This window comes from Pipistrellus hanaki (assembly GCF_964339955.1).
Source record: "Pipistrellus hanaki genome assembly, chromosome: 14".
NCBI classification, from domain to species: domain Eukaryota; kingdom Metazoa; phylum Chordata; class Mammalia; order Chiroptera; family Vespertilionidae; genus Pipistrellus; species Pipistrellus hanaki.
The window spans coordinates 3,698,451-3,722,299 of record NC_140516.1 but is presented as its reverse complement, the minus strand read 5'-3'; the positions used below and the strand labels follow the sequence as shown (position 1 = coordinate 3,722,299).

The 23,849-nt window shown below is 55.4% G+C and overlaps 1 protein-coding gene across 4 annotated transcripts in view; it reads right to left on the bottom strand.

The window, feature by feature from the left end:
* The window catches only part of WDFY4 (WDFY family member 4), a 240,091-nt gene that overhangs the window by 54,146 nt on the left and 162,096 nt on the right, over positions 1-23,849 (bottom strand). For 3 of the 4 annotated variants that reach the window (XM_084904130.1, XM_084904129.1, XM_084904131.1), the window contains exons 40-47: positions 23,726-23,803; positions 21,740-21,946; positions 20,195-20,246; positions 17,357-17,523; positions 9,227-9,375; positions 4,714-4,834; positions 3,370-3,455; positions 1,900-1,962 (exon numbers count right to left, since the gene is read on the bottom strand). In XM_084904130.1, coding sequence (XP_084760256.1) covers positions 1,900-1,962; positions 3,370-3,455; positions 4,714-4,834; positions 9,227-9,375; positions 17,357-17,523; positions 20,195-20,246; positions 21,740-21,946; positions 23,726-23,803 — 923 coding nt within the window. The remainder of the gene's footprint in view (positions 1-1,899; positions 1,963-3,369; positions 3,456-4,713; positions 4,835-9,226; positions 9,376-17,356; positions 17,524-20,194; positions 20,247-21,739; positions 21,947-23,725; positions 23,804-23,849) is intronic. The other variant, XR_014796801.1, reaches the window with a different exon arrangement.

Below are 23,849 nucleotides of genomic sequence, written 5' to 3'. Positions count from 1 at the left end.
TGGTGCCTCGGTATTCACCCTCTGTGATCACTGAACCTGATGCTCTGGGAAGTCACTCCCCTCAGGGTGGTCTCTGTCGCTGGGTGGGACTGACTCCACGCCCAGGATGGGGGTGGGCACATGACCCTTCCCTCGCCTAGGAAAGCATCTGGTTTGTTCTGGAATGGGTACTAACCTAGTTTGGGCGGATGAAAACCACTTTGGGGGATTTTGGCTAAAATTACAGAGACAGAGCATTCCTTGTGTGGCGGACGTCCTGCGGGATTGGCTACAGCCTGAAGCTGTTGGAGCAGGGATGCCCTCACCCTGGGAGTCTGCTGAGGACAGCCAACCGGGAACCCCCTGGGAGATGGGCAGCCTCGGGGCCCGAGGACGTAGGAGCCCGGAGATCTAACTTGCCTGGAGCCAGGCCTGTATGGCCGTCAGGTAGGGGAGGTGACAGCTTCCGTTAGTTTGAAATGGCTTCCTACCACTGTCACTGGGACATTGCTGCGAAGTCCACATGTGGAGATGAACGCTTATATGAAGCGAGCAACACGAGATCTGGGCTAACATGCAGCTTATACATACACCAGGCTCCCACTACTGCTGAGCTACTGGAATACATCCAGCCCCGCTGGTCACCAGCCACCTACCCCAGTGGCCTGCTGCCCAGGCCTCCCTGACCTTTGCCTGGAATGAGCGGGCTCCACACGCTCTGTCACATGAAGTTGTTCCTGAAACCACGGCTCTGCAGGCAGCCACCACAGGGTCTCTGATCACCAATGGCCGCACGCTGCAATGTCCTATGTCACTTCTCCTCTCACCGAGCCTGCCAGCAGCATCTGACCATTTGGTCAAGCACAGCTGACCACACCCTCCTTGAAACACAAGCTGATTCTCAGGAAATATTCCCCTCTGACATTTTCCCTGCCTTTCTTTCTTTCTTTCTTTTTTTAAGATATGTTTTTATTTATTTTTATAGTGAGAACAAGGGAGAGAGATAGAAACATTGGTGAGAGAGAATCATCGAACAGCTAGCTGCCTCCTGCACGCCCCCTACTGGGAACTGAGCCCACAATCCAGGCATGTGCCCTGACCAGGAATTGAACCAGTGACCTCTTGGTTCATGGATCACTACTCAACCACTGAGCCACGCCAGTCTTTCTGGATGTAACTTTCAGTCTCTTGTGCTCGTTCCTCCCCATGTCCTTACCCACTAAGGTTGGACGCCCCAGAGCACAATCCTTAAACCTGCAAACACCACACATAACGCTCGATCGGTAAGTGATTTGAATGGCCTGGAGGGCCCTGTTGCATAGTCAGGTGAATACCACCTCCAGGACACCCCTCCCTGCCCCACCTTCACTCCTGGACAAAACCAGCCCCCTTCTGTTCTCGTCCCTAACAACTTGCTGAGCGGTTCCCTGCCTCTGGTAACGGGGTCCTTGTGAGGGGCGGCCGTGGAAGGTCAGGGAGCCTAGCACCCCTGCTGGAGGCTCCCTGTCCTGTGTGTACACTGAACCGGACCCGCACACAGTGGGACTTCACTGAGCTTCTGAGTTTTCTCAGAGACTCACACAGGAAGAACAGGCCTGGACTGCTTGCACCCTGCCTGAGGGCGGATGCCCAGGCCTGGCACCTTTTGCTAACCTGCACCCACCCACCACAGGCAGACAGCTTTCTGCCATTTTGTCTGGAAAAGCCATAGACCACGTGGGACACCCAGGCTGTTTGCAGGGGTGCGGTCAGCAAAGGGAGCTTTAGGAGGAGGGGGAGGAAAGAGGGGGAGGAGAAGGGACAGTAAAGGGGAAGGCGGACAGCGTGCTCCTGGCGTGGCAGCTTCACAGTAGGACCGGGCGAACGAGGTCAGAGCCAGGCCAGCGCCGTGGAGAGCATGCTAGACCTGCCCTCGCTTACCTGAGGTGGTGGGGGTCCTCTGGGGCGCCTTTTCCCTTCAGGCTGGGCTGGAAGGAGCAGAAGCTGCACAAAAAGGAGAGGATCATCTCGTCAGCCAGAGGCGACCTTCCAGCACCACAGAGACACTTTCAGAGTCAGGCTAGGGACTGGGTGGTTGGCCCTCCAGCCCTCCAGCCAACCCACCTGTGAGCAGCGGACCTGAGGCTGCTCTGATAACCCGGCCCTCAGCACCTCTGCATCACGCTCAGCCCTGATAACAGCCATAACGACAGAATAATGTCATGGTAAAAATACGTGTCTCAGATTCCTCCTCAGCCAATCTCACCACACGGCTGTGCCCTGGGCACAGATGCCACCTCAATTCCAGGCTCACCGAGGAGGGCAGGGTGCTGGTGGGCACCATTCACCACGGAGCTAGGGATGCACAACTCCTAGACTAACTGTGAGAACGTCAGCGCCAGGAGTCACGGGGAAAACAAACTGCAGGTCAGCCCGCACGCCCACGGCTCCAGCTCGGACTAAAGGGGCTGGAGGAAGTGTCAGGGGGCCACACAGGCAGATCGGAAGCACCAAACAGGGCGGCTCCCCGCTGCTGGGCGTGCCGGGCACTGGGCAGACAGCCTCTCTGCGGACTGGTTTTCTCCGGGGGCACAGCAGCTGGGCCCGTGCCCGTGACCAGCCAGGGCCACCAGGAAGCCAGGCTGGACCCTCGGAGTGCACGTGGCCTGGAACTTCAGGGCAGGATGTCAAGTCTCACCTCACAGCTTCCGGCCAAAGCGGAGCCGAACCGCGCCACCTGTCACGCCAGCTTCTGTGGGGTCTGCTTACGGCTGGGAACCTCCCTTTCCTGTCCCCTGGCTCCCCACACATCGCTATCTATTTAGCTACAACTTTAATAGTAACAGATAAATGAATATCAGCATTACCCTTTCCTTAGCTTACATCGCTGAGATGGATTAACCTATTCGGAGAGAGAGACACTAAACTAAACAGCAGGCCTCTCTCTTTAAGGGAAAACATGCTGGTGCAGAAGTGGAAATCGTGTTTGGAATTCTTTGGAATTAAATGTAAAGTTAGAACAATTAACAATGGCAACTGGGATCAAAAAGGAAGATAAAGCCAGAAGAATTCTTGGATAATTAGACAATAAAGCCAGAACATTCTGGAATGCTTGTCAAATCACCAGTTTCTGAAATATGTTGTGAGTACACAATTTTCCCTCCTTCAGTCATTTCTGTCCTAAACCCCTTCAGTCCCTGAGAGGGAGCCTGCTTCCCAGGACCGAGCAGAGGCTTTCTCTGAGCTATTCAGCAGCTCGGTGCTGAGTTGGTGCTGAGTTCCTCCTGGTGTCTAACCTGCGTATTCCTCGCTGTGGGCCGAGGACCGGTCTGAGAACAGCGCTGAGAGTCCCTGCTCCTCTGGCCCCAGCTCCTGGTCAGTTTGCTCAGAGGAGGAGTTTCAAGCCCTTACCTTTTGAAGACCTTACTCCGATCGCTGTTGTGGAAGACAAAAAACTTGGAGCATCCATTTTGGAAAAAGATCTCCAGGGCAATGTCCTATAAAGAGAAACCCTCTTATAGCCTCCCGATTCTCAGGCTCCCAGCGGTCTGGAGACAATCCCACTACAGGGGGAAGAAATCACGTACTGACACCTACGTGCCACTCTGTGTTACCTCTCAGCTAGATATAGAAACACTAAAATTTTAATTGTTTTATTTAATATGTGCCCCTAAATGTGCCAGGTGCTGTATGTGTAACAGAGACAAGAGGTGGTCCGCGTTCCCTGGAGGAAAACAGGGGCCCAGAGAGGTGCCCACTTGTACCAAGGTGGCAGGGCCATGGTCAGGGACAGGTCCGGGCTGGCCACACTGCCCAGGACACTCAGCTTACCCCCTTCTGACTAAGCCCCTTGCATAGAAATGCATGAGGTCAGGCAAAACGAGGACCCACCCTTTGTGGGCAAAGCAGCAGAGAGGCAGGCCAGAGGGAGAGTCAGAGGCCTCAGCATGACCCCTGATGCTTTCTGATATTTTTTAAATGAGTCATTCCCCCCCCCCACTCAGACTATGAGTCATCCTTCTTCCCCCCACCCCCCCAATCACACTCCCCTCCTCCCAAGGCCTCCCTGAGCTAAATTACACGCCCTAAGAAATTTATAGTTAAAGGCATTCTTACTCCTTCTTCAGGTGAAGCACTGCCCCCTGTTGGCCTTTGCAGGGCAGACACCCAGCAGAGAGGGCAGAAGCACTGGTCCCTCCCTTCCCCTCTTACAAGGGGTCCTGGTCCTGATCCTGCTGCTGCTGGAGGGCCCTGGCTGGGATCAGCTTCAGTGCAGAGGGCGGGCTGCTGAGGTAGGTGTGTGCGGCCTCAGGGGGCCCCAGATTCTTCCTCCCCTTGCCACTGGCTGCTGCTTCTAACCCTCTGACCCAGTGATCCCCCTGCAGGGGGGCCGGTGCACCGGGTGGTGCTGAGCTGCACAGCTCTGCCTCCAGAAGGCGCCTGCTCTGCTCAGTGCCTGTGTGAGCCCTCCAGGGGCCCGGCCAAGGCTAGGGGACCCTGGCTGAGGGGCAATCAGTACTCTAAACCATTCAGCCCAGGGGGTTACCAGGGGCCTAGAGAGTGTGGGGAGGGGAGGGGAGGGGAGGGAAGGGACAGCAGGCAGCTGAGAGGATCCCTGGTCAGTACAGGGCAGACTGGCACTCGGCTCCCGGCATCAGTGCTGAGTCTGGTATTCCTGAAGACCCAAGGGAGTCCCGGAGGATGTGCCTCCCACCCAGAGGGCACCCATGGCACCTTGGCCTTCCTGGGGCGTACCTGCAGGAGGAAGCGCGCCTGCCGGAGCTCCCGGAGGTCCCTGTAGCTGTGACGCTGGCAGGAGTAATGGTCGGAGGACCTGTCTTTGCTGCACAGGTTGAAAATGAATGGGTCACTGATGCTGAAAAGACAAGAAGACGTGCAGTGAGAAGTTGTCTCCTCCCACCCTAGCCCACAGCCTGACTGAGTTTCTGGGGCATCCTGGGGGTTCCAGGGTGGCTGCCCGCAGGGTGCCAGCACCCACTGACCTGGTAACCTCTGACCCTGTCCTCATCAGCCCTGCCCTGAGAAGCAGGAGGGGTGCCAGCCTCCCCCGGGGAGAGGACGGCGGGTTGGGGACAGCCTGCAGGACAGGCGGCGGCCCTCGGTGGTGAGTGCGTGTGAGAAGTCCCTCTGAGCACTGTGTTCAAGATGGATGGGGGGAGTGAGAGAGGTGCTCTCCTCACGTTTGGAGAAATTTCAAACTCTGAAAATGGGCCAGAGAGGTGATGAGATTCCACAGGAAGCCGTGGTCAGCGGGCCCTCCGGCAGGGTGGGGAGAACACCACCCCGCAGGGCTGTGGACCGGGAGCAGTGGCCTCTGGGGCGCATACCCAGAGCCAGGGACCAGCCACGTGGCAGCACGGCTCAGCCAGGCCAGAGCCGCTCCCATAGGTCAAAGGGCTCCTGTGGGCAGTTGAGGGCAGGGGAGGACTGGGGATTTGTGAAGCCTCGCCGAGAAGCACGTGCGCCCTGCCCACAGACCCCAAGGACCCGGGGTGGAAGGGCCCCAGCCCGGGCATGGCAGCCGGGACCCCCTGCTCAGCTCCGGCTTCAGCTGCGGACTGGCCTGCACCAGCCTCTGTGTCTCAGGTCCAGGGGACACCGAGAAGGCGGGCAGCCCTCGCTCACCCATGGGACCTGCAGCCATGGTCAGAGCTGGTGTCCAGCGTCTACAGTGCTAAGAGCTTGGACTTATTACCATGCTGAATGGTCACTGCCGAGTAGAAGGGAGAGTTACTCAAGGACACAGCCTGAGCCCACTGTTTTTTTGTTTGTTTGTTTGTTTGCTTTGTTTTGTTTTGTTTTGAATATTTTTTTTATTTACTTCAGAGAGGAAGGGAGAAGTAGAGAGAGATGGAAACCTCAATGATGAGAGAGAAACATCATTAATTGGCTGCCTTCTGCATGCCCCACACCCAGGATCAAGCCTGCATCCCTGGCATGTGCCCTCACCAGGAATCAAACTGTGATCGCCCGGTTCATAGGTCGACGCTCAACCACTGAGCCACACCGGTCAGGCAAGCCTGAGACCATTGTTTAGCCCCCTGCACAGCCAGGCCTCAAGGACGTGGGTCCAGCCCTTTGCAGCTCCTCCTGCCTCTCAGAGGACTGACCTCCCAGGAGTCCTGCTTGGAGCCAGGCTGCCATAGGACTGATCAAATACCAATGTGGCTTCGTTCTGGATGCTTCCTCCTGGAGGCCTTCATTGAAGCCCACTGCTGCCCAGAGCCAGTGTCCGTTACTAATGCCTCCCTCCGGGGTGAGGATCAGCTCCCCCTCAATGCCTCTGCCTCCCCGTGAGGCCATAGAGGGATCTGGTGCCTCCCTGTGGCAGCGTCAGACAGCATCACAGGCCAAGACCCGGTGAGCACGGCAATAACTCCATCACCAGTCATTACTCCACCCAGCACTCAGGCACTGGCAGAATTCACACCGGAAATGTGCTCTCAGCATCACTCGCTAGATCACAAACGCTACCGGACTCTCGGACTCTCCTGGCTCATCTCTGTATCTCTGGAGTTGACACAGTGCCTGGGACAAGGCCCACTTTCGGAAAGTACTTGTCTAGTTGACTGAACAGAGAAATGCTGCTCTACATGCTGACTGAGGGCGGAGCTATCCCGTGACAAAGAGCTGATTGGACAGTTTGGATTTTCACCAAATGAATCAAATGTCATACCTTCTGAACTTGACCGCCACTGCTGTGGGTTAGATTGTTTCCCCCCCACAGAGAGATGTGGAAGTCCCAACCCCCAAAACTTTGGAATGAGACTTTATTTTGAAATAGGTGAGTGGCAGAGGTAATAAAATTAAATGAAGCCATACAGATAGGCCCTGGTCCAATATGACTAGTCCCCTATAGAGAAGGTGACTCAGGCAGAGTTAGACACGCACAAGGGGGAACACAGGGAGAAGCCAGGTGACAGGAGTGACGCATCCGCAAGCAAATGAACACTGAGGATGGGGGAACTTGGAGGCCGGAAGAGGCCAGGAAGGGCCGGCCCTGGAGCTGCAGAGCGAGAGCGCCTGCCCAGAGCTGGCTGCTGACTTCTCGCCTCCAGGACTGAGGCATCCATATCTCAGACCCCAAGGACCCAAAGTTTTACACAAAAACTGGCTGTTTTACAGCCCCCCAGTTTTTGGTTACAGCAGCCCTAGTGACCCCATGCCATCAGCTGCAAGGGATCCCATGCAAAGCCACGCCTCCTAGGAAGGCTCTGGGGCCTGAGGAACACTCCACAGCCGAAGGGTGCTCTGCTGGGCGGTGTGCGGCGTTCCTGAGTTTTATTTCCGATGATTTATGGTACATCAGAGCCGCTTTCAGGGTCTAATGTTCAGCCGTACTCAACGTGAGGCCGTCTTTTAGAGAAACATTTCAGGGTCGGCTTAGCTTTATTCGGAACTGGCCTATTTATGCATCTCCCTAGGTCTCTGTGGTCAAGAGAAGACTCAGTCCCCATTGAGCTGTCGGCATCGAGCAGCGGCTGAGAGCTGCCGTGGAGCGGACCAGCCCTCCAGAGCGCGCTGCCTGGTTCGCAAACCCTGCGGAGGGGCGGTGATTGGCATTACCCATGCAATCCCCCAACGACAGGCCAGGGTAGCCATCTGTTCTTACTCCACTCCCACATGCATTCTAGAAAAGTCAGTTTCCAGATAGCACGGCTCCCTGGTCCTGCCAGATCCAGAGAGTACAAGCCACCCAGCAAGTGGGCTTCTAGTGAAAGTGTGTGTGGGATCTGAGTACTATGAGATGCATCTCATCCACACACTTCTCCTGATCAATAAGGTCTCATCTAACCCTGACTGGTTTAAACCAGAGCTGAGGAGTGAAGCAACGGCTCGTGCAAGTCAACGGCTGGCCCTGAGTGCTGGGGCAGGAGCTCCCATCAGCCCCAGAAAGGCACGTCTGCAGGCCCATTGTCCGTATCGATCAGATCAATAAAACATGAGCCAGAAGACGGGACGGGATGTGTGCGCCAAGTATTAGTTATGCCTCTCCTGCCCTGGGAAAGCACAGAGGACTCCCAGCAATCGGTAAACGTTTGGAATGAATAAAAGATGAAAGTTATCAGAGAGAAGAATGCCGATCAAAGGAGGGGGGCTGACATCTATTTTCCCTCTCCTTAAACTCCTGTCCTGACGGGGCTGAAAACGAGCTGACACCTAGGGATTAAAACTCTTCCTTATCGGCAGGTCCGGCTCTTACTCCCTGTCCATAGTCCACGGCAGTGGCTCTCAGCTGTTACCTCTCAGCATCGGCACCAGCAGAGAACTTGGTGACCTCTCAGTCCTATCCCAGATCTGCCAAACTAGAAACTGGGGTGAAGGTGGGTCCCAGAAGTCTGCTTTAACAAGTCTTCCAGGTGATTTGATGCAAGCTAATTGGAGTGTCACTGGGCAATCTAAGAGGGGTTTTGTCATCATGTTAAACCCTGGCTAACCAGAGAAGTCCAGGTTTCTCTCTGGATGAAGAAATCGTCATCCATTTTTTTCCAAAAGCATTGATTAACTGAAAACATACAATTTGACAACTGGATTCTTGGCAACAGTGCAAACATGGCAAATGTGGTTCCAACGGCTGGACTCCATAACACAGAGAACTCATCAGTAAGAGCACAATTGAACCCAAATAGACCAAGTGCAGTTGGTCCTAAAAAAACGATCTTCAGTTTCCTGCCAAAGATCTCTGGTATAGTTGGTATAAAATGACTTCAAATTTCTACTCAAATCTCACTCCTTGCAAGCAAGCCCCAGATCTTCCTCTGGTAGCCCTTCCTCAGCACACCCCTTGCCCCGTGCACCCTGAAGAGTCCCCACAGAGCAGATGTTTGTCCTGTGCTGCTAGTGTGCTCCACCTTCTTCCCAAGGAGCCTGTGTGCTGGTGGCACTTTCTGGCCATGAAAGGGTGGTGCGTGATGTCTTAAGTCAGTGAGCAACCAGCAAGTTGCCGAACGAGTGAGCTGATGGTCTGGATTCCATTACCAATAACCTACAGAGAGGCCCTCTGTCCAGGGGCAGCCCCACACCAAAGGAGGCACAGGAGCTGCCATGCTGTTCTGCACCCAGACTTTAGCTTTGGGGATCCATGATCAAGAGTGCCTCTGCCTTAAGGTTCTTCTGTTTTACCTCATGGTTCAGTTTCTGGCCCAAACCCAAGCCCACGGTAAGAACGGGTGCCAGGGCTGGGGGAGGGAGGCTGAGAAGGAAGCCTGGGGCTCGGGGAGGAGTCCGAGGGGCAAGGGGCACTCACCTGGATAAGCAGTGGCGGGTGCAGTAGACATCACCCACGGGGGAGAGGGTGAAGTTCTCGCAGATGTAGAAGTGCTGCTGGCCGAAGAGCAGGAGCGCCTCGGAGACCAGGTGGCCCTGCACGACCACCACCGAGTACTTCTGCGTCACCTGGAGGGAGGGCACAGAGTCAGCCGAGGGCAGAGAAGCATGGCTGTCACTTTGTGACAGCAGGACAGCAGGACAGAGCTGGTCAGTGGTTGGGCTCCTAGTGGGAGTGGAAGCCACACCTATAAGAACAAAGCCATTGCCCAGTCTGTACTGCGCTTCACAGTCTAAGTGGCACTTCTACACCCAACTCCCTGTTCAGTTACCCGCTCTCCCCAGGCCAGCGCACTCCCCACGCAGCCTTCCTCTCAGGGCAGCCCCTCCACAACTGCCCTGAACCTCCTGCAGTGAACAGTGAGGAACCTGTTTGAGTGCGGGCTTCTCAGTTATGGAGGCAAAGGAGTTTGTCCAGGGGCCAGCCTTGAGGTGGCTGAGCCAGAACAAGCACAGGTCTGCTGAGACCCACAGTGCAAGACTGTGCTGCTGTCTACAAGGCCAAGGCCAGCCCATGGGTGTGCAGACAGGCACTGCTTCCTCTTTCAGACTTCAGGGCCATTCTCTCGGCAGCTGGAACATTGGCAGCTTTCCAGAATGGCTGCAGCTGGAGACAGCACCAGCCAAAGGGCGCCTCCCTTCCCCAGTGCAGTCTGTGCCCAACAACTGGCCATCCAGTGCCCATGCGGGAGGACACCAGAGCTCAAGCTCCCGTGGAAAGAGCTGAGCCTCTGAGCCTCTGAGCCTCCACTGAGACCACCTCTTCCCTGCCCAGCCTGGACCCTTACTCCCAACAAGCCTCTGGGCTCAGGGTTGGCTTTCCAGACCTGGACATGGTGTGGCCCAGAGTCCTACACCTAGGAGGGACTTAGTGGGTCCTTAAATGGAATATATTTCCAAAGAAATCAGTGAGGGAAAAAGTAAATTCCAGATGATGAGAACCTGAATGGACCAAGAATAAGGCCAGCCCAGCATTTTCAGAGGGTAGGTCTATGCCAATTCCAGTTACACAAAGGAGGAGCTCACTTTGTTTTTATTTTTACTTCCAACCATATGACCACTGTAACCCTTTTACACATTAACCAATGTAATTTTTACAGTTGGGCAAGGGAGGTTCTACTCTGATTTGTAAATAGAATTTAAAAGAGGTCCAGAGACAAGAATCTCACCAACAATTGGAGCCACGTTTCCTGCTCACCTTGGGGAGCAGGGAGGAGGACTTAGGAGAGAACAGGCCCTGCGTGAGCTATCCGGCTTCTGTGTCCAACGCGATTGGCCTGTGCGGGCTAAGGGTCACCGCGGGCTGGTTCACTACCATCCAGGACAAGCCATTCCTGAACTATTTCTCCTGAGGACAAGCCAAGGGTCTTGGTTCCCGTAATAAACCTGCTGGGGACAGCTGGCTGTCTGGCCTCCTGCCTCTACTGGACCTGGCCCTCAACACACCTTCAGAGCCACTTTCAACACAGACTCATTTCAGCTTCATTCATCCATCCAGATGTTTATCAACTTAACAGCTATGGACTCAGCACCTACTGCCTGCCAGGCTCTGAGCCAAGCATGCGGATAGAAGGAGGGGCAAGATAAGCAATAACCCTACTCTCATGGGACTTCATGTCCGATAGGGGAAGATGGCTGGCGCACAAACATGACAACCAATAAGTGATTACAAAGGGTGATGGGTGCTGAGAGGGGGAGCCTGGGTGCCTGGTGATAAGGCAGAGAGGAACTTGGGGAGCAGGGAGGACAAGCTGAGAGAACACATTCCAGGGAAAGGGAGCATTCCGTTCGGAGCCGAGGCAGGGAGGGAGAAGAGAGATCAGTATGGCGACACAAAGCTGGGAAGTGGGGGTGCTCAGGTCATGGGGCTTGAGGCCTGGTAGGCCCATTGAGCTTCATTCGGGTTTCAATAGAAGCTGAGGCAGGGTCATTTCTGAAAGCACCACTGGATGGTGGATGGATTGGAAGGAGGGTCACAGCATGTGGCCACTTCAGCAGTCCTGAGGAGGGATGACGGCTTTGATGGGTGTCAGAGGGGAGGGGGAGGAAGGGGGGAGTGGTTGAATCCAAACAAGAAAAGGTAGAACTGATGGACTTCTACTAGACAAGCTATGGGAAACCAAACCAAACCTAGGAAGGATTAGGGGACCGAGGCGGGGAGTGGAGCCCCCAGCCTCCCTGGCAGCTTGCCCAGAGGCAGCCACCGTTACTGTGCAGCTGCATAGAAGGGGACCGGATATGTGTACTCAAACCATGCACTTTGGCATAGGATTGCTTTCTGTTGGAGACACTTGAGAAGCAGCAGGTACCGCAGGGCACCCTGGCCTCGCCTTGGCTTCCTGGAAGCAAGCGACACAGCCCATGTGAGTCAGGAAAAGGAGATCTGGATCAAGGCTGAGAGACCTGTCCAAACAGACCGGAGCTAACCCTACCTTCCTCCAGCTCCCCACCTGCTTCCGTTCCGCCGACAGGGACACTCTGTTGGACCTCATGTGCACACACCGACGCCTATGCACTTCATGTGTTCCTGTGAAGGCTATGTGCACACATGACATCACCTGTGTAAGCTTTTACTGTTAAGCTGTGTCTGTCAAGGCCACCCTCAGGCCAGCCGGACACTCTGACAGGAGGAATTCTGTGAAACCAGAGGCACGTTTTTCACACAGCCCTCTGTACACAGCAGTACGTTGCTCTCATTGCTGTTCTGCTCTGTCTGCCCGCCTTGGAGACCCTCCAGGCCTCTCCTGTGGAGCTGTCCCGCCTTGTTCATGGGCGCGACACACGCCAAGTGAGAGGAGCGATCCCCACTTCCTGTGGGTAGTGGTCTAACGCTCTGACATCACAGAGGCTCTACAGTGACCCTGTAGCATAGGGGTGTCGAACTCAATCAGAGAAGGGGCCAAAATCTAAAATCCAGCCTAAATCGCGGGCCGAATGGTTTACTGAACAGTCATAAACTGACAATGTCATAAACTGACAGCGGAGTGCAGTGATGACAGCGCGGTGCAGGCCACATTGCAAGGCCTGGCGGGCTGGATTTGGCCCGCGGGCCTTGTGTTTGACACATGTGCTCTAGCACAATGTCTTTCTACACACAAGTGAACCTGGGGGTAAATCCCGACAAGCAGGACTACGGGCCTAGACCTGGCTTTTAAACCCCGAAGCTATTGCCAGATGCCCTCCCACAGGTGGCACCAGGCGCACTCTCACCGGTACTGTGAGGAGGGCCACACCAGGCTTCACACTGTTCTCAGGCTCACCTGTGACACGCGGGACAGTGACACCAGCCCTGGCCTCTGCACCGCCAATCCCTCACCCCACCATGGTGCCCGCCTTCGCCCAACCTCTATGAGCAGCATCGCCATGGTCTCTGGGTCCTTCCTGTCGGGGAGACTAAGTAACGATGAGAATAAACCCAACCGCAGGGAGAATGTCTGGTGAGAGCCAGGTTAATAGCTTAAACATTGATTCTGCTGGAAAAATGAAATTAAAAACTGGAAAATGAGCTGAAATGAACTGTTACCTGCTCTCCCACTTCAATCACCCCAGGAGAGCTCCACCTGGGTTGCTCATGATTTAGAAGTCCCTCCCGCCACGTGTCTGTCCATGGCTTTAGAGAGACTGGACCTTCTGCTCCATAGGGATTTCTCTGAGATGGGCTGGGTGAGACATTGTCACCCCTGAGTAGGAAATAACTGAGGCGTGCCTCCCCCCCACCCCCTGCCCCGGCCCTGTGTGAAAGGGACAGGTGTCAGGAAATCCAAAGCTGAAGGGAGAGGGCAGCCATGTACTGGACGTCCTGGAGGCCACACCCAGGCCCTCTGGGAGCCAGGCCTCAGACAAGTCAGAGCAGGAGGCCGACACAGGCGCTCCAGGTCCTTCCACAGGCTCTGTAGTGAGGGCAACGCCATTTCCAGGTGGAAACCAGGCACAGAGCTGTCATGTGAGGGGCTCAGCAGAGAGCGGACCTGCCCATCCTCGAGTATCTGTGCAAAGTCTACTACAGAGAATGCTTTAGCTGCCCATGAGGATCCTGCCCACACGGATCCTGCCCAAGCGGATCCTGGGTGCCTTCTGCACACCTCTGCCTGCCGAGCTGCCCTGAGCAGGCCCGGTGACCCTGGCAGGTGGGAGCACGTGCTCATTTTCAGGAAAGCACAGCTGGCGGAGGGCAAGGGAGGGCTCACAAGGAGAGAAGGGATGTGAGTGAGTTATGTTGGCTGCCTGTGGGGTCTGGCATCTACTCCTCACACCGCGATCATGTTGAGATGAGCATTCAGGCACACAAGTAATCAAAGAAAAGGGTAAAACTATACGGAGGTACGGCTTTGTGAACACCTATTTGGCAAATCTGAAAAGAAAGAACCATGTGGACCTGTGCACAGCTCAACTCTCAGGTAGGCACAGCAGCTAAGCCGCCTGCCTTCCTGTGCCGCCTCCACAAAATACACCAAATGTGCACCTACATGGCCTTGGGCGCCCTCCAGCCCTGGCATGCGGAGGGCACATGGACGGAGGGGCCGGCACTAGTGGACAGTGATGTGCTACAGGTTCTGGAGGCTGTTCCCAGCGCAGAGGCCAGCGTGAGCTGCATGAAACAGGACCTGCCGGCTGGTGGTTGAAATAGAGCGCGGTTCTCACTGGGGCAGCTCTGCATATTGGGAAGCCCGGGCCCGCGGGTCTCGGACCCTCCCTCCAGCTGGTACATGTGAGACCACCTGGGGGCTTGACGAAGCTCCAATTCTCAGGCTGCAGCCCAGAGGTTCCCACCAGCGTGGCCCTGACATCTGCATTTTAGCAGCCACCCCCAGGGACTCCAGTGCAGGTCACCTGGAGACTGTACCTGAGACGCTGGCCATGGGCACCAGGAGGCTCTGAAAGGCCAGGCCTCACCTCAGGAAGCATCTCACAGGCCTCCAGGTGAACATGCACGCTGAATTGCCCACACCCTCCTAGGCACACGGGGAAAAGGGGGAATGAAGGCCTCCAACAGGAGAAATGGAGGCACAGATGTCTGGCCCAGCACAGCAGGCAGCTGCCGGCGCTCTGCAGGACAGCAGGGTGACAGAGGTGACGTCAGATAAGGGGTTCCTGGGCAGATAAGGGATTAAAAAGATAAAAATGGGGGGATCATTCCTAGCTATGAAGTCCAGAGCCAGCTGGACATGTTTGCAGAGTACAAGTAGTTCTGTTTCTTTAGAGGACAGGGTCTGAGGTGTATGTGTGTGTATATATATGTGTGTGTGCACATAGGGTGAGGGAGGCAGGGCCAGGGAGGGGCCAGGCCAGCCCAGAAGTGGCTTTGCACAAAACATGCCCAATATGCCGAGAGCATCTCTGAAGGTTAAGGAGGGCTGACATGACAGCTCCACATTCTAGAAAGTCCGCCATGGGTTCCCCCGATGGGAAGTTCAAACATGGGAAGGTTAAGGCACTTCTTTGCCTAAAGACTCCACTGTGAAAATCCCCGCGATGAGCTGGCCGCTGTTCTCTGCTGGCAGCTGCTCTCAGTCATCCACCCGAAGAGGAGGTCTCTCCCTGTGAGCCGCTCCTTTCTACCCAGGTCAGACGAAGGCCTCACCCGGAGTTTGCATAAAAATGCAGAATGTTTCACTTTAAATGTAAGGGAAGAGGCAGCAATAGCGAAAACCGCCCTGCGGCCGGGCCCGGGCCTGGCTGCCCGGAGCAGCGCGTGGAGGCACAGGGACCCTCCCAACAGCACAACTGACATGCACGGCATCAACCCCCATTCACGGCAAATGGAGCTGTTCGCAGAGAAGCGTGTTTGTGGCTCTGGGAATCATTAATCAATGACACAAAACAATTACTGTCCCAGGTATCGCTGGAGGCGACCAGAGCTCCACTGATCACAGAGAAACCAGCGAGCTGCTGCCACCCAGCTCAGGCCTGCTGCTGCCCGAGGCCCGGAGAGGGGGCGAGGGGAGGGGGGGCAGGCCATCCAGAAGCCTGGAAGGAGGGTGTTCTCTGAAGCCCCCTGGGCTGTGTCTGGGAAGGCAACAGACATGAGTGTCGCTGGAGAGGAGGGGCAGGGTCTCCGCAGGGCTGCCTGGCTCCTTAGTGGCGGCCCTGGGAAGGCAGGGCTCCGTGTTCTGAGCTGGGCACACACCCGCCGTGCACTCTCTGGACAAGCTTTCCCTTAGAAAAAGCACCGGCCACAGGTTTATGAAGACATCCGAATTAGGCCGTTCCCCGCTTACATCCAACACTTGCTGCCAACTGTCTCCCCACAAGCAGAAGGCATCAGCCAGAAGTGCAGGAACACCTCCCTACACGTACACACACACACACACACACACACACACACACACACACCTGCCTTCTGTGTCTTCAAACACAGTCATGGTCAGGGTTAGTGCAACAGTCCTTTCTTCCTCTGTTTCCAGCCCTTGTCCGTTCAGTCATGCCCAGGCGAGCAGGCTGGCATGTGCTTAGCCTGCGCTGTGCCAGGCAGACACCTGTGTGAGGGACCTGAGGCCTGCCCGCTAGCAGAGGTCCTCAGGAAGCCCAGCCTGGGAGGGTGCTGAAGGCCAGGGTGGCAGAGAGTTTATGCAACTTGCCTGAGGCAGGGCACGGGGAGACAGAGGGGAATGAAGTCACATGAACTTAGCATGAGACAGACCTGAGCTGGAGCCCAGCAGTTCCGGTGAGCCGCCCCCAAGGCCCTGTTTGCCACCTTTAAAATGGAGCTGACAAAGCCTCCGTCACAGGGCCACGGTGACACTAGGCGAGACGCTGGATGGCAAGCACAAAGCAAAGGCCCAGATGACCAGCTGTCAAGGTTGCCGATGACGCGATAACCAGCAGGGTGATGCCCGAGTCTGTCTGAGCACTCGGCCTTGCCAAGCTGCCCTTGCACTAATCGCTGGCATCTGCCTGCCCGGTGGTGGTGGTAGGGAGAGTTGCCATGATGGCCAGCCTTTGCCAAGCCATGTCCCAGCTGCTCCCAAAAAGGCTTCTACCCAGTGCTTGCCCCTCCTGAGCCAGGGTCCCCAGGCCATGACAGCAGCCCCGGTTATAGCTGCAAATGGTGGCCTACCCCCGAACCCCTACCATCCCTCTGCCCCCCCGGCTGGTGCCCGGCATGTGGCCTCTGACATAGCTGTGTCTCCCCTGGGCAGAGCACATCATGCTTACATCATAGAAGAGAGACAGGGATGAAGCCAAGCCTGCCTATTGAAGCCACTGCAGGCAGAATCAGAAGTAGGCAGAGGCCTACGCCCTGGGGGGAGGCAGTGGGAGGATGGGGTGTGGCAGGCACACCGGACAGGCTCAGCCAGCAGGAGGCCTCTGCCTTAGCCCAGTGTGAGCAGGTGGGCACCGGACCGCGAGGACCTGGCCGGTGGAGCTGTCTGGGGCCCTGTCAGAGGCCCCTGTGCCACAGTAGCCCGGCCACTCCACACAGCCTGTCCAGTCTAGTCCTGACTCCCTCAGCTGGTGAGTGATGTTCTCCAGCTCTGGGGCCGCCTCCTGTGCTCTTCGTCCCTCAGGTGTTACATCCAGGGCCTCCTTGGTGTCACCACACGTCACTCCAGGCCCCAAACCCAGCAACTTGCCTCTTTTCCACAAATGTGGCATTTTGTAGGGGGCACAGAACTCACAGAGGGCCCAGCCCAGCGGATCAGGTCTCTCATGGGCTCCACTCTGACCCTGGCTCATCATGCACATCTCAGAAGGACAGCAGGCCCAGGCAGACCCTCCAGCCCCCCTCCAGCACCCTCGGGTGGTCAGGCTGCAGGCAGGTCCCGAGGGGCTGGACTACACAAAGGTGAAGAATTCGACCCTGAAAATCGCTCTCCTGGGATCACAAAGGTTAGAGCATGTTCGCTTTGCAGTTCATCAGTGCGGCTGACAACGTCACGGCATTTGGTGCAGGACATGTGGTCCCTCCGCACGCCTCCTGGACACACGCACTCGCAGCGCTCCTGGGGTTTCAGAGGGAAGGGGGTGCCACCGTGCCTGTGAATGAGGGGCCTGCTCCGCTCCCTTGTGTCAGTCGTCCCGAGAGAGCAGTCATGATGGGCCCTCTTACCTTCTCATGGTCAAGAAGCTCCTGTAAGATAACTTGTCTTTCCCGACACAGCTCCAGGAAGTCCTCGGAGTGCTGGCTTTCGTGGAGGGCCGGGAAGAAGGTCAGCCGGGTGCAGTCTGCTGCCACCTCGTCGCTCTCGCACTCAGCTTCCCTGGGGCTCAGCTCCCCTGCAGGGGTGTAAGGGGACTCAGTGTTGGCACGAGCCACTGGGCATGATCAGGGGTGGGGTGCAGTGGGGCCTGAGTCGCTGGGAGGAAGGGCAAGGGTCTGGGGAGCCATGACCAGGTACGCGTGCCCCTCGCTGCTGAGAGTGGATGCATCTGAGCCCGTGGGGGTCAGACACCCTCAGGCTGACCCTCCAGGGGAGCCCAGGCCGGGCTGCTCGCCAGCATTCGTTGGATCTGAACTTCACTTTGTTTGCTCTTTGAAAAGGGTGTTCGTTGTTGTTTTAATTATGGAAGCACTATCTTCTAATTATAAGAAACATGTGGGAAAACCATGAAGTTGTGAGAAATAAGACAAATGTGTACCCAGAGTCAGTGCTGAGAACAGCAGCTGCCGCTCGGTAACGCGTCCTCTGAGCTGGGATCTGCAGGGGCACTTTCACCGGCACTACCAGGTGGGAGCCTGCAGAGCCGCACCGAGACGGAGACACTGAGGGGGGCCGCGCTGGGCGCAGGGGAAAGGCTGCTGAGAACCCAGCCGCGGCCGAGCCGCGTGTCTGTCAGAGCCAGCTCCAACTCCAGGCCGACTGTCCTCACTGTTCACACTTGGTTGATGTACCTGATACCTTCCCTGCACATGTATGTATGTATAGGCACGCATCTGTGTAATTTGTGACATAGTAGGAATTACACTGCACTTATAGCTTTTCTTTTCTAATATTTTTTAACTCAGGATCATATCATGAGCACTTTACCATTCCACTGAACGCTCTTTGCACACAATACCCCACTGTGTGGCTCCTTAGGATCCCCTGGCCCTCTCGGACTCATTGGTTCTGTGCTACCATGAAGCCGGGGTGCTGCAGGCTGCCTGTGCACAGCCACAGCCACGGTCACGGTCACGCTCATTTCCTAAGGCGGCACGTGGGCTGCCCACCGGGAGCCAGCTGAGCACATGCCCACGGGATTTGTAGACCCTACTTCTCCACCTTGACCTGGTGGCCACCTGCCTGGAGCAGACATACAGCACCTGCCTGCTGTCCAGGGGCTGCAGCCATTTCTTTATGCCAAGATGCTCACCCCTTTGACCTGAGCCCTGCCTGGGACTCTCACCTCTGGGGAAACGGCAGTGCCTGCGGCTCACCGCGCAGCCGTACAGGCTTCCCCCACAGGGAGAGCTCAGTGCAGACACAGCACACGGGAAGGCACGGAGAGAACCAGGCCCCTCTTCTCCCCGACTAAGCGCCTAGGGAGCAGGACTCAGCAGGCCAGATGGAGGCCCAGTAGGTCGGCACACCCCCACTGCCCTCTCTGCGGCCACCCTCAGCGGAGGGAGCGGGGTTCTCACTCTGACCTTGGAGTGTGGGCCTCAGAGTGGAGAGATGAGAAGGAAACAGATATTGCAGAGTTACCCTAAGTCCTGTGACCCCCCAAATCCACCTGACTGAGCCCAGGATCCTCACTTCCGGGCAGCACTGCAAACTGGCCAGAGAGCCCGCTCACCAGGAGGCCCAACACTACGGTCCCAGAGACAGAGGATCAACACCAAGAAGCTGTCGTTACCATGCCACCAGCTGCAGCCTTGGGCACAGGGCACGTCACAGACAGGGAGTGTCCAAGCCAGAGGCAGCAGAGAGAAACCACAAAACCAGAAACGTGTGTGTGTGTGTGTGTGTGTGTGTGTGTGAATGTGTTCTTGCCAAAATGACCTCTGAGAAGCAAACCTGTATTTTTAGCAAGTTGACTCAATCAATTTCCTCCATGAAAATTATACAAATAAAGAGTAAGCATACACTTAGAATATTATTCAAAGCATGTTTTTCATTTGGGAAATACTACACGTATCTTTGGTCTCACTTGCTGCAGTGTCAGTTACCTATAGGTGAATGCGGTCCAAAAATATTAAATAAAGAATTCCAGAAATAAACAGTTCTTAAGTTTCACATCGAGCGCTGTTTTGCGTCACGTGGTGAAAAATCTACAGTCTTGCCCCTTCCATCTAGGAAGTGAGTCTGCCCTTTGTGCAGCGCCTCCTGCTGTCCGCTCCCTTCAGCCGGCCACTCAGTGGCCGTCTCAGTTATCAGAGCAGCTGCCACGGGATCACAGGGCTTGTGCTCAATCGGCCCATTTTACTCAACAATGGCCTCAAGGCTCGGGAGCAGCGGTGCTGGCAACTGGGATACGCCACAGAGAAGCCACAGCCTCCCTTTTTAAGTGGGAAGGTGTGTGTGTAGGAACCCACAGTACCCGGTCCTACAGCCTACCCCGGGGGTCAGGGGCTGCTGTAAACTGGCTTTTTACAATCAGAGAGGTCAGTGTAAGAAGCATTAGTATTTCACCCATTTTTACAAATACATGCTCAGTGTTGCAGGTCACACACTGAGCATGTATTTGTACTGTTTGGGGCACTTGTAAGGTTTCCCTGGTTCGGCAAGTTGACAAGACAGATCCCTGAAAAAACGTTTACTGTGGCAACGCTACTATCAAGTCTGCCCTCAGCGCTCTGGGCCTGGGACAGGGCCCGCTGGGCTCTGAGAGCACAGAGCACACAGCCTGCCCGCTCTGTGCCTGTAGTGTCCTCCTCCCAAGACATCAATTCCATGTCGCTAATAAGATCTTAAATAAAACCCACAACTGGTTTAATTAAAAAGAAAAAAGTTGATAAAGTGAATACCTCTGTTTTCAGCATTTGTGTGAGAAATATCACCATTTCTGTCTTGGCTTTCCTGAAATAAAAAGAGAGAAAAAGAAATTAAATCCTGGGTACTACCTATATGCACCCCCCATTCCACATATTCACAAACACATACACATACACGTGACCCCTTCAAATAAATCACATTCTCAAGGCTCAGATGCAAGAGAAAACGCTGAATCCTAAAGGACCACAGTAAAAAGCAAGTATTAATGTTACCGAGTCAAAGGGGAGAAAACCCACAATCTTCCATTAAGCAGAATTACAGTAATTGCCCAAATGATGCCAGAGTGGGACTAGACAGCATCCCGGGCCTGAGGCGCAGGCCACGGCGGAGAGGCTCGGGGCCAGGGCCTGCTTTCACAGGAGCCCTCGGCTGCTCACCTGCACACTGTGCGGGCTACTTATTTAAAAAAATATATCTTTTTTATTGATTTCAGGGAGAAGGAAGAGGGAGAGACAGAAACATCAATGAGGACAGAGAATCATTGATCTGCTGCCTCCTGCACACCCCATTCTAGGGATCAAGCCTGCAACCCGTATATGGGCCCTGGCTAGGGTTGAACCGTGAGGACACTCAGCCACCCAGCCAGGTCGGCCGGGGCCGGCCACTTATTTCTCTTGCCTCCATTTCCTCAGAAATGCACTGAGAGAGGGTACTGAACACCACCAAATGGTTATTGGAAATCCATTAAAAATTCAAGTGTCTACTGAATAAATGAATTCTAATTTTTTTCACTGAGTTTTATAAAGGATGTACAATGTGGATGAAAGGCTCTGTATCACAGACTAGACAACAAACCCAACAATGGCTTTTAGAATATCTTCAATCAGGATTGTTGGGTGAAGAAATAAAAATCTATTCATAGATTTTTTCTAGTCCGCTACCAATTCAACTGGCTCCCCATTCTTCAACAGGCGAAAACATAAGTTCCATAACATGAGCTCAAGCTTCAGTCCGCACACCCGCCTTCTGCGGACTCCGCTGCTCAGGGCTCAGGGCAGCTCCCAGGCATTTGGAAGGAGTGGGGCACCAGCCGGAGCTTGAGGAAACGGCTGAGTGAGGGAATGTGCCCTGTAAAGGTCCATGTGATGCGCTTGCACAGCAATGTCTAGAGCAGCGCCGGCCACGCCTGCACAAGACAGCTTTTGCGAGCTGACAGTGACCCCCGCCTGGCTCTCCCCAAACCCTGGGCTCTGTGACGGCAGTGTGGCCTGGGTCTGTAGTGCCGATCTGTACCACTCACCCACTCCTCCGCTCATCCATCCATTCACGGCTTCCCTCTGCTGCTACCTTGAGGGTTAGTGATTTTTTTTTTTTTCCTGTTAAAGTGCATCAAGAATAACGCAGGGCAATCCTGCTTTTCCCCACGTACACTTTCTCCCCCGCCTGCCCACATCGGAGCTCTCAGAAGCTCACCAGAAGTCCCGATGAAAACAGCACCAGATGGACAGACTGATGGACAGACTGGTGGACTGAGAAGCTACAGAGACTGCCCCCGCGGCCCTGCGACTGGGACTTACCTGGGGCCCTTCTGCAGGTCGGGCTGCCCGGGGAGACGAGCGTCTGAGGCGCTTCCGCATGCGAGCGGGCCCTTCCCTCCAGTCCAGCTCCCACCGGGAACAGGGTGCAGCTTCTGCTCCAGAGCCCCACAAGCCCAGCTCCCCAAAGAGCTGCTCCTGGATCCGGGCCCAGGCTCTGGCTGCCTTGAGATCGCCGCACCTCCGCCTCTGCGGAACAGAGCAGTGGGTGAGAGCGCCCCCCAGACATGGAGACAGTCAGTCTAAAAGTCAGACACTTGGGAAGTCCCTGTGGACTCGCCTCAGAAAGCGGATTTTCTCAGTCTAAGTCAACAAACAGTAAAACTCCGTATAACCTTCTCAACTCTGAGCCTCAGTCAGGCCGCTGCTGAGAACAAGCAGGCTGCCTTCTAGAAGGCTGGATCCTTTCTTTCTGGGCTTGGAGGCTCTGCTGAGCTTCTGTCCTTCCCACCTGACCTTGACCTCTCCCAACCCTGCTGAGTCTGAAAACAATGACTCATGAGCGAGCCTGGCGGCTGTTTCTGGGCTGCAGGCTGCACGTCCTGGCCCCCTCGAGCCTCCCAGGTGCTGTGCACTCCCAAGCGAGCTCATGGGGAGGACATGGACCAGGTAGCTTGGCTCACGCTGATCAGAGCCTGTTTCCCCCACCCCGGGGCACCACTGTCTCACCATTCCTTGGCCCCTCACCCACCCAGTGCTCCCAGTGTCTCCTTGCCCACTGCTCCTCTCCTCGTGGTAGAACACCTGGTGTTGGTCTCACCGCCCTGTTGCAGTCCTTCCTTGACTCCTTGCCCCTCTCTTCACTGTAAAATCCCTCCGAGTAGAGCAGTGCCGGTATAAGCTCGGCTTTTCTATGCCCAGCACAGGCTCTGGAACAGAGCAATTTCGAAGTAACCGCTGGAGTGTGTCTCTACACAGGGTCCTCAGGCCCCGCTGCTGGGAGCGAGGGGCACAGCAGGCACCGTCACTCTGCGAGCTTCTAGCACTACACATTATGTCCTATTGTTTTTTGTGTGTTCTTTTTTAAATTTAATTTTATTAACAACAAAACCAACTGATGACAGAGCTTCTTAGCCAGTCCAAACCTGCAGGGGGCCTTCCTGCCCGGTGCTGCCCAGGGGTCCTCATCTCCCCGGAGGGAAGGGCTGTCCCCCTTAAAGATAGGGGTCCTTGTGCTCAGATGCAAGCCCAGGTGGAGGCAGCCCTGAGAGTCAAACAGGGAGCTCACAGTGTGGCCGCCTCGCCCTTCACGTCCTACACCGGCCTCGGAGGTGCCTGCGCTAAGCCTGCCCACAGCCCTGGCGCCACTGCTTCCTGAGAAAAGGCAGCGTCCTAAAGGGGCACGCACTGCTGCTCAGCCCTGCGGTCTCCTCCTGTCCCCTCCCAGCTCAGCAATCAGCCTCTTCTTTCCCTCCCAGGTCCCTGATGGCTCCAGCTTTTTCCTGCCTCTGGACTTCACCCAGGCCCTCCCTTCACCAGAAACACCACCCAAAATACTTTAGTCCACAGTCCTCCTCCTTCAGATATCCACTTAAAAGGCAGTTCCTTTCAGCAAGCTTCCGATCTGCCCAAATTAAACCCATTCCCCTGTTATTAGCTCTCATTATACCTGTATTTTCCAAATCTATTGTTATAATGATCCAGTTATTTCTGCAGTTATCGGATGGATCTCTCTCCCTTAGAGTGAAGCTCTCAGAGTGACGGTGCCTGCTGTGTTCACCCTGTGCCCCTTGCTCCCAGCAGCGGGGCCTGAGGACCCTGAGTGGGCCGTGCAGAGCCACATTGCCAGCTCCTCTGCTGTCAGAATATGCGTGCCAATCCCCGCACAGCTAGCCAGGCTGACTCGGCAATGACCGAGGACGGACATAGGCAGTCTAGAGCTTAAACCAAAAGCCCTTCTGCTTTTGTACAGCAGGTCCAGGTGGGTTCGGGGCTCTGTGCAGAAGAAGGAACCGTTTTTGGTTTTACCTGCACGTGATCTTTGTGTAAAGATGCATACAGCTCTTGTCCTTTTCTCCTGTAGTTCTCGATACATGACACAAAATCCTAGAGAAGAGACAACGAGCCACAGCTTAGTGATGGCGGATGTTAG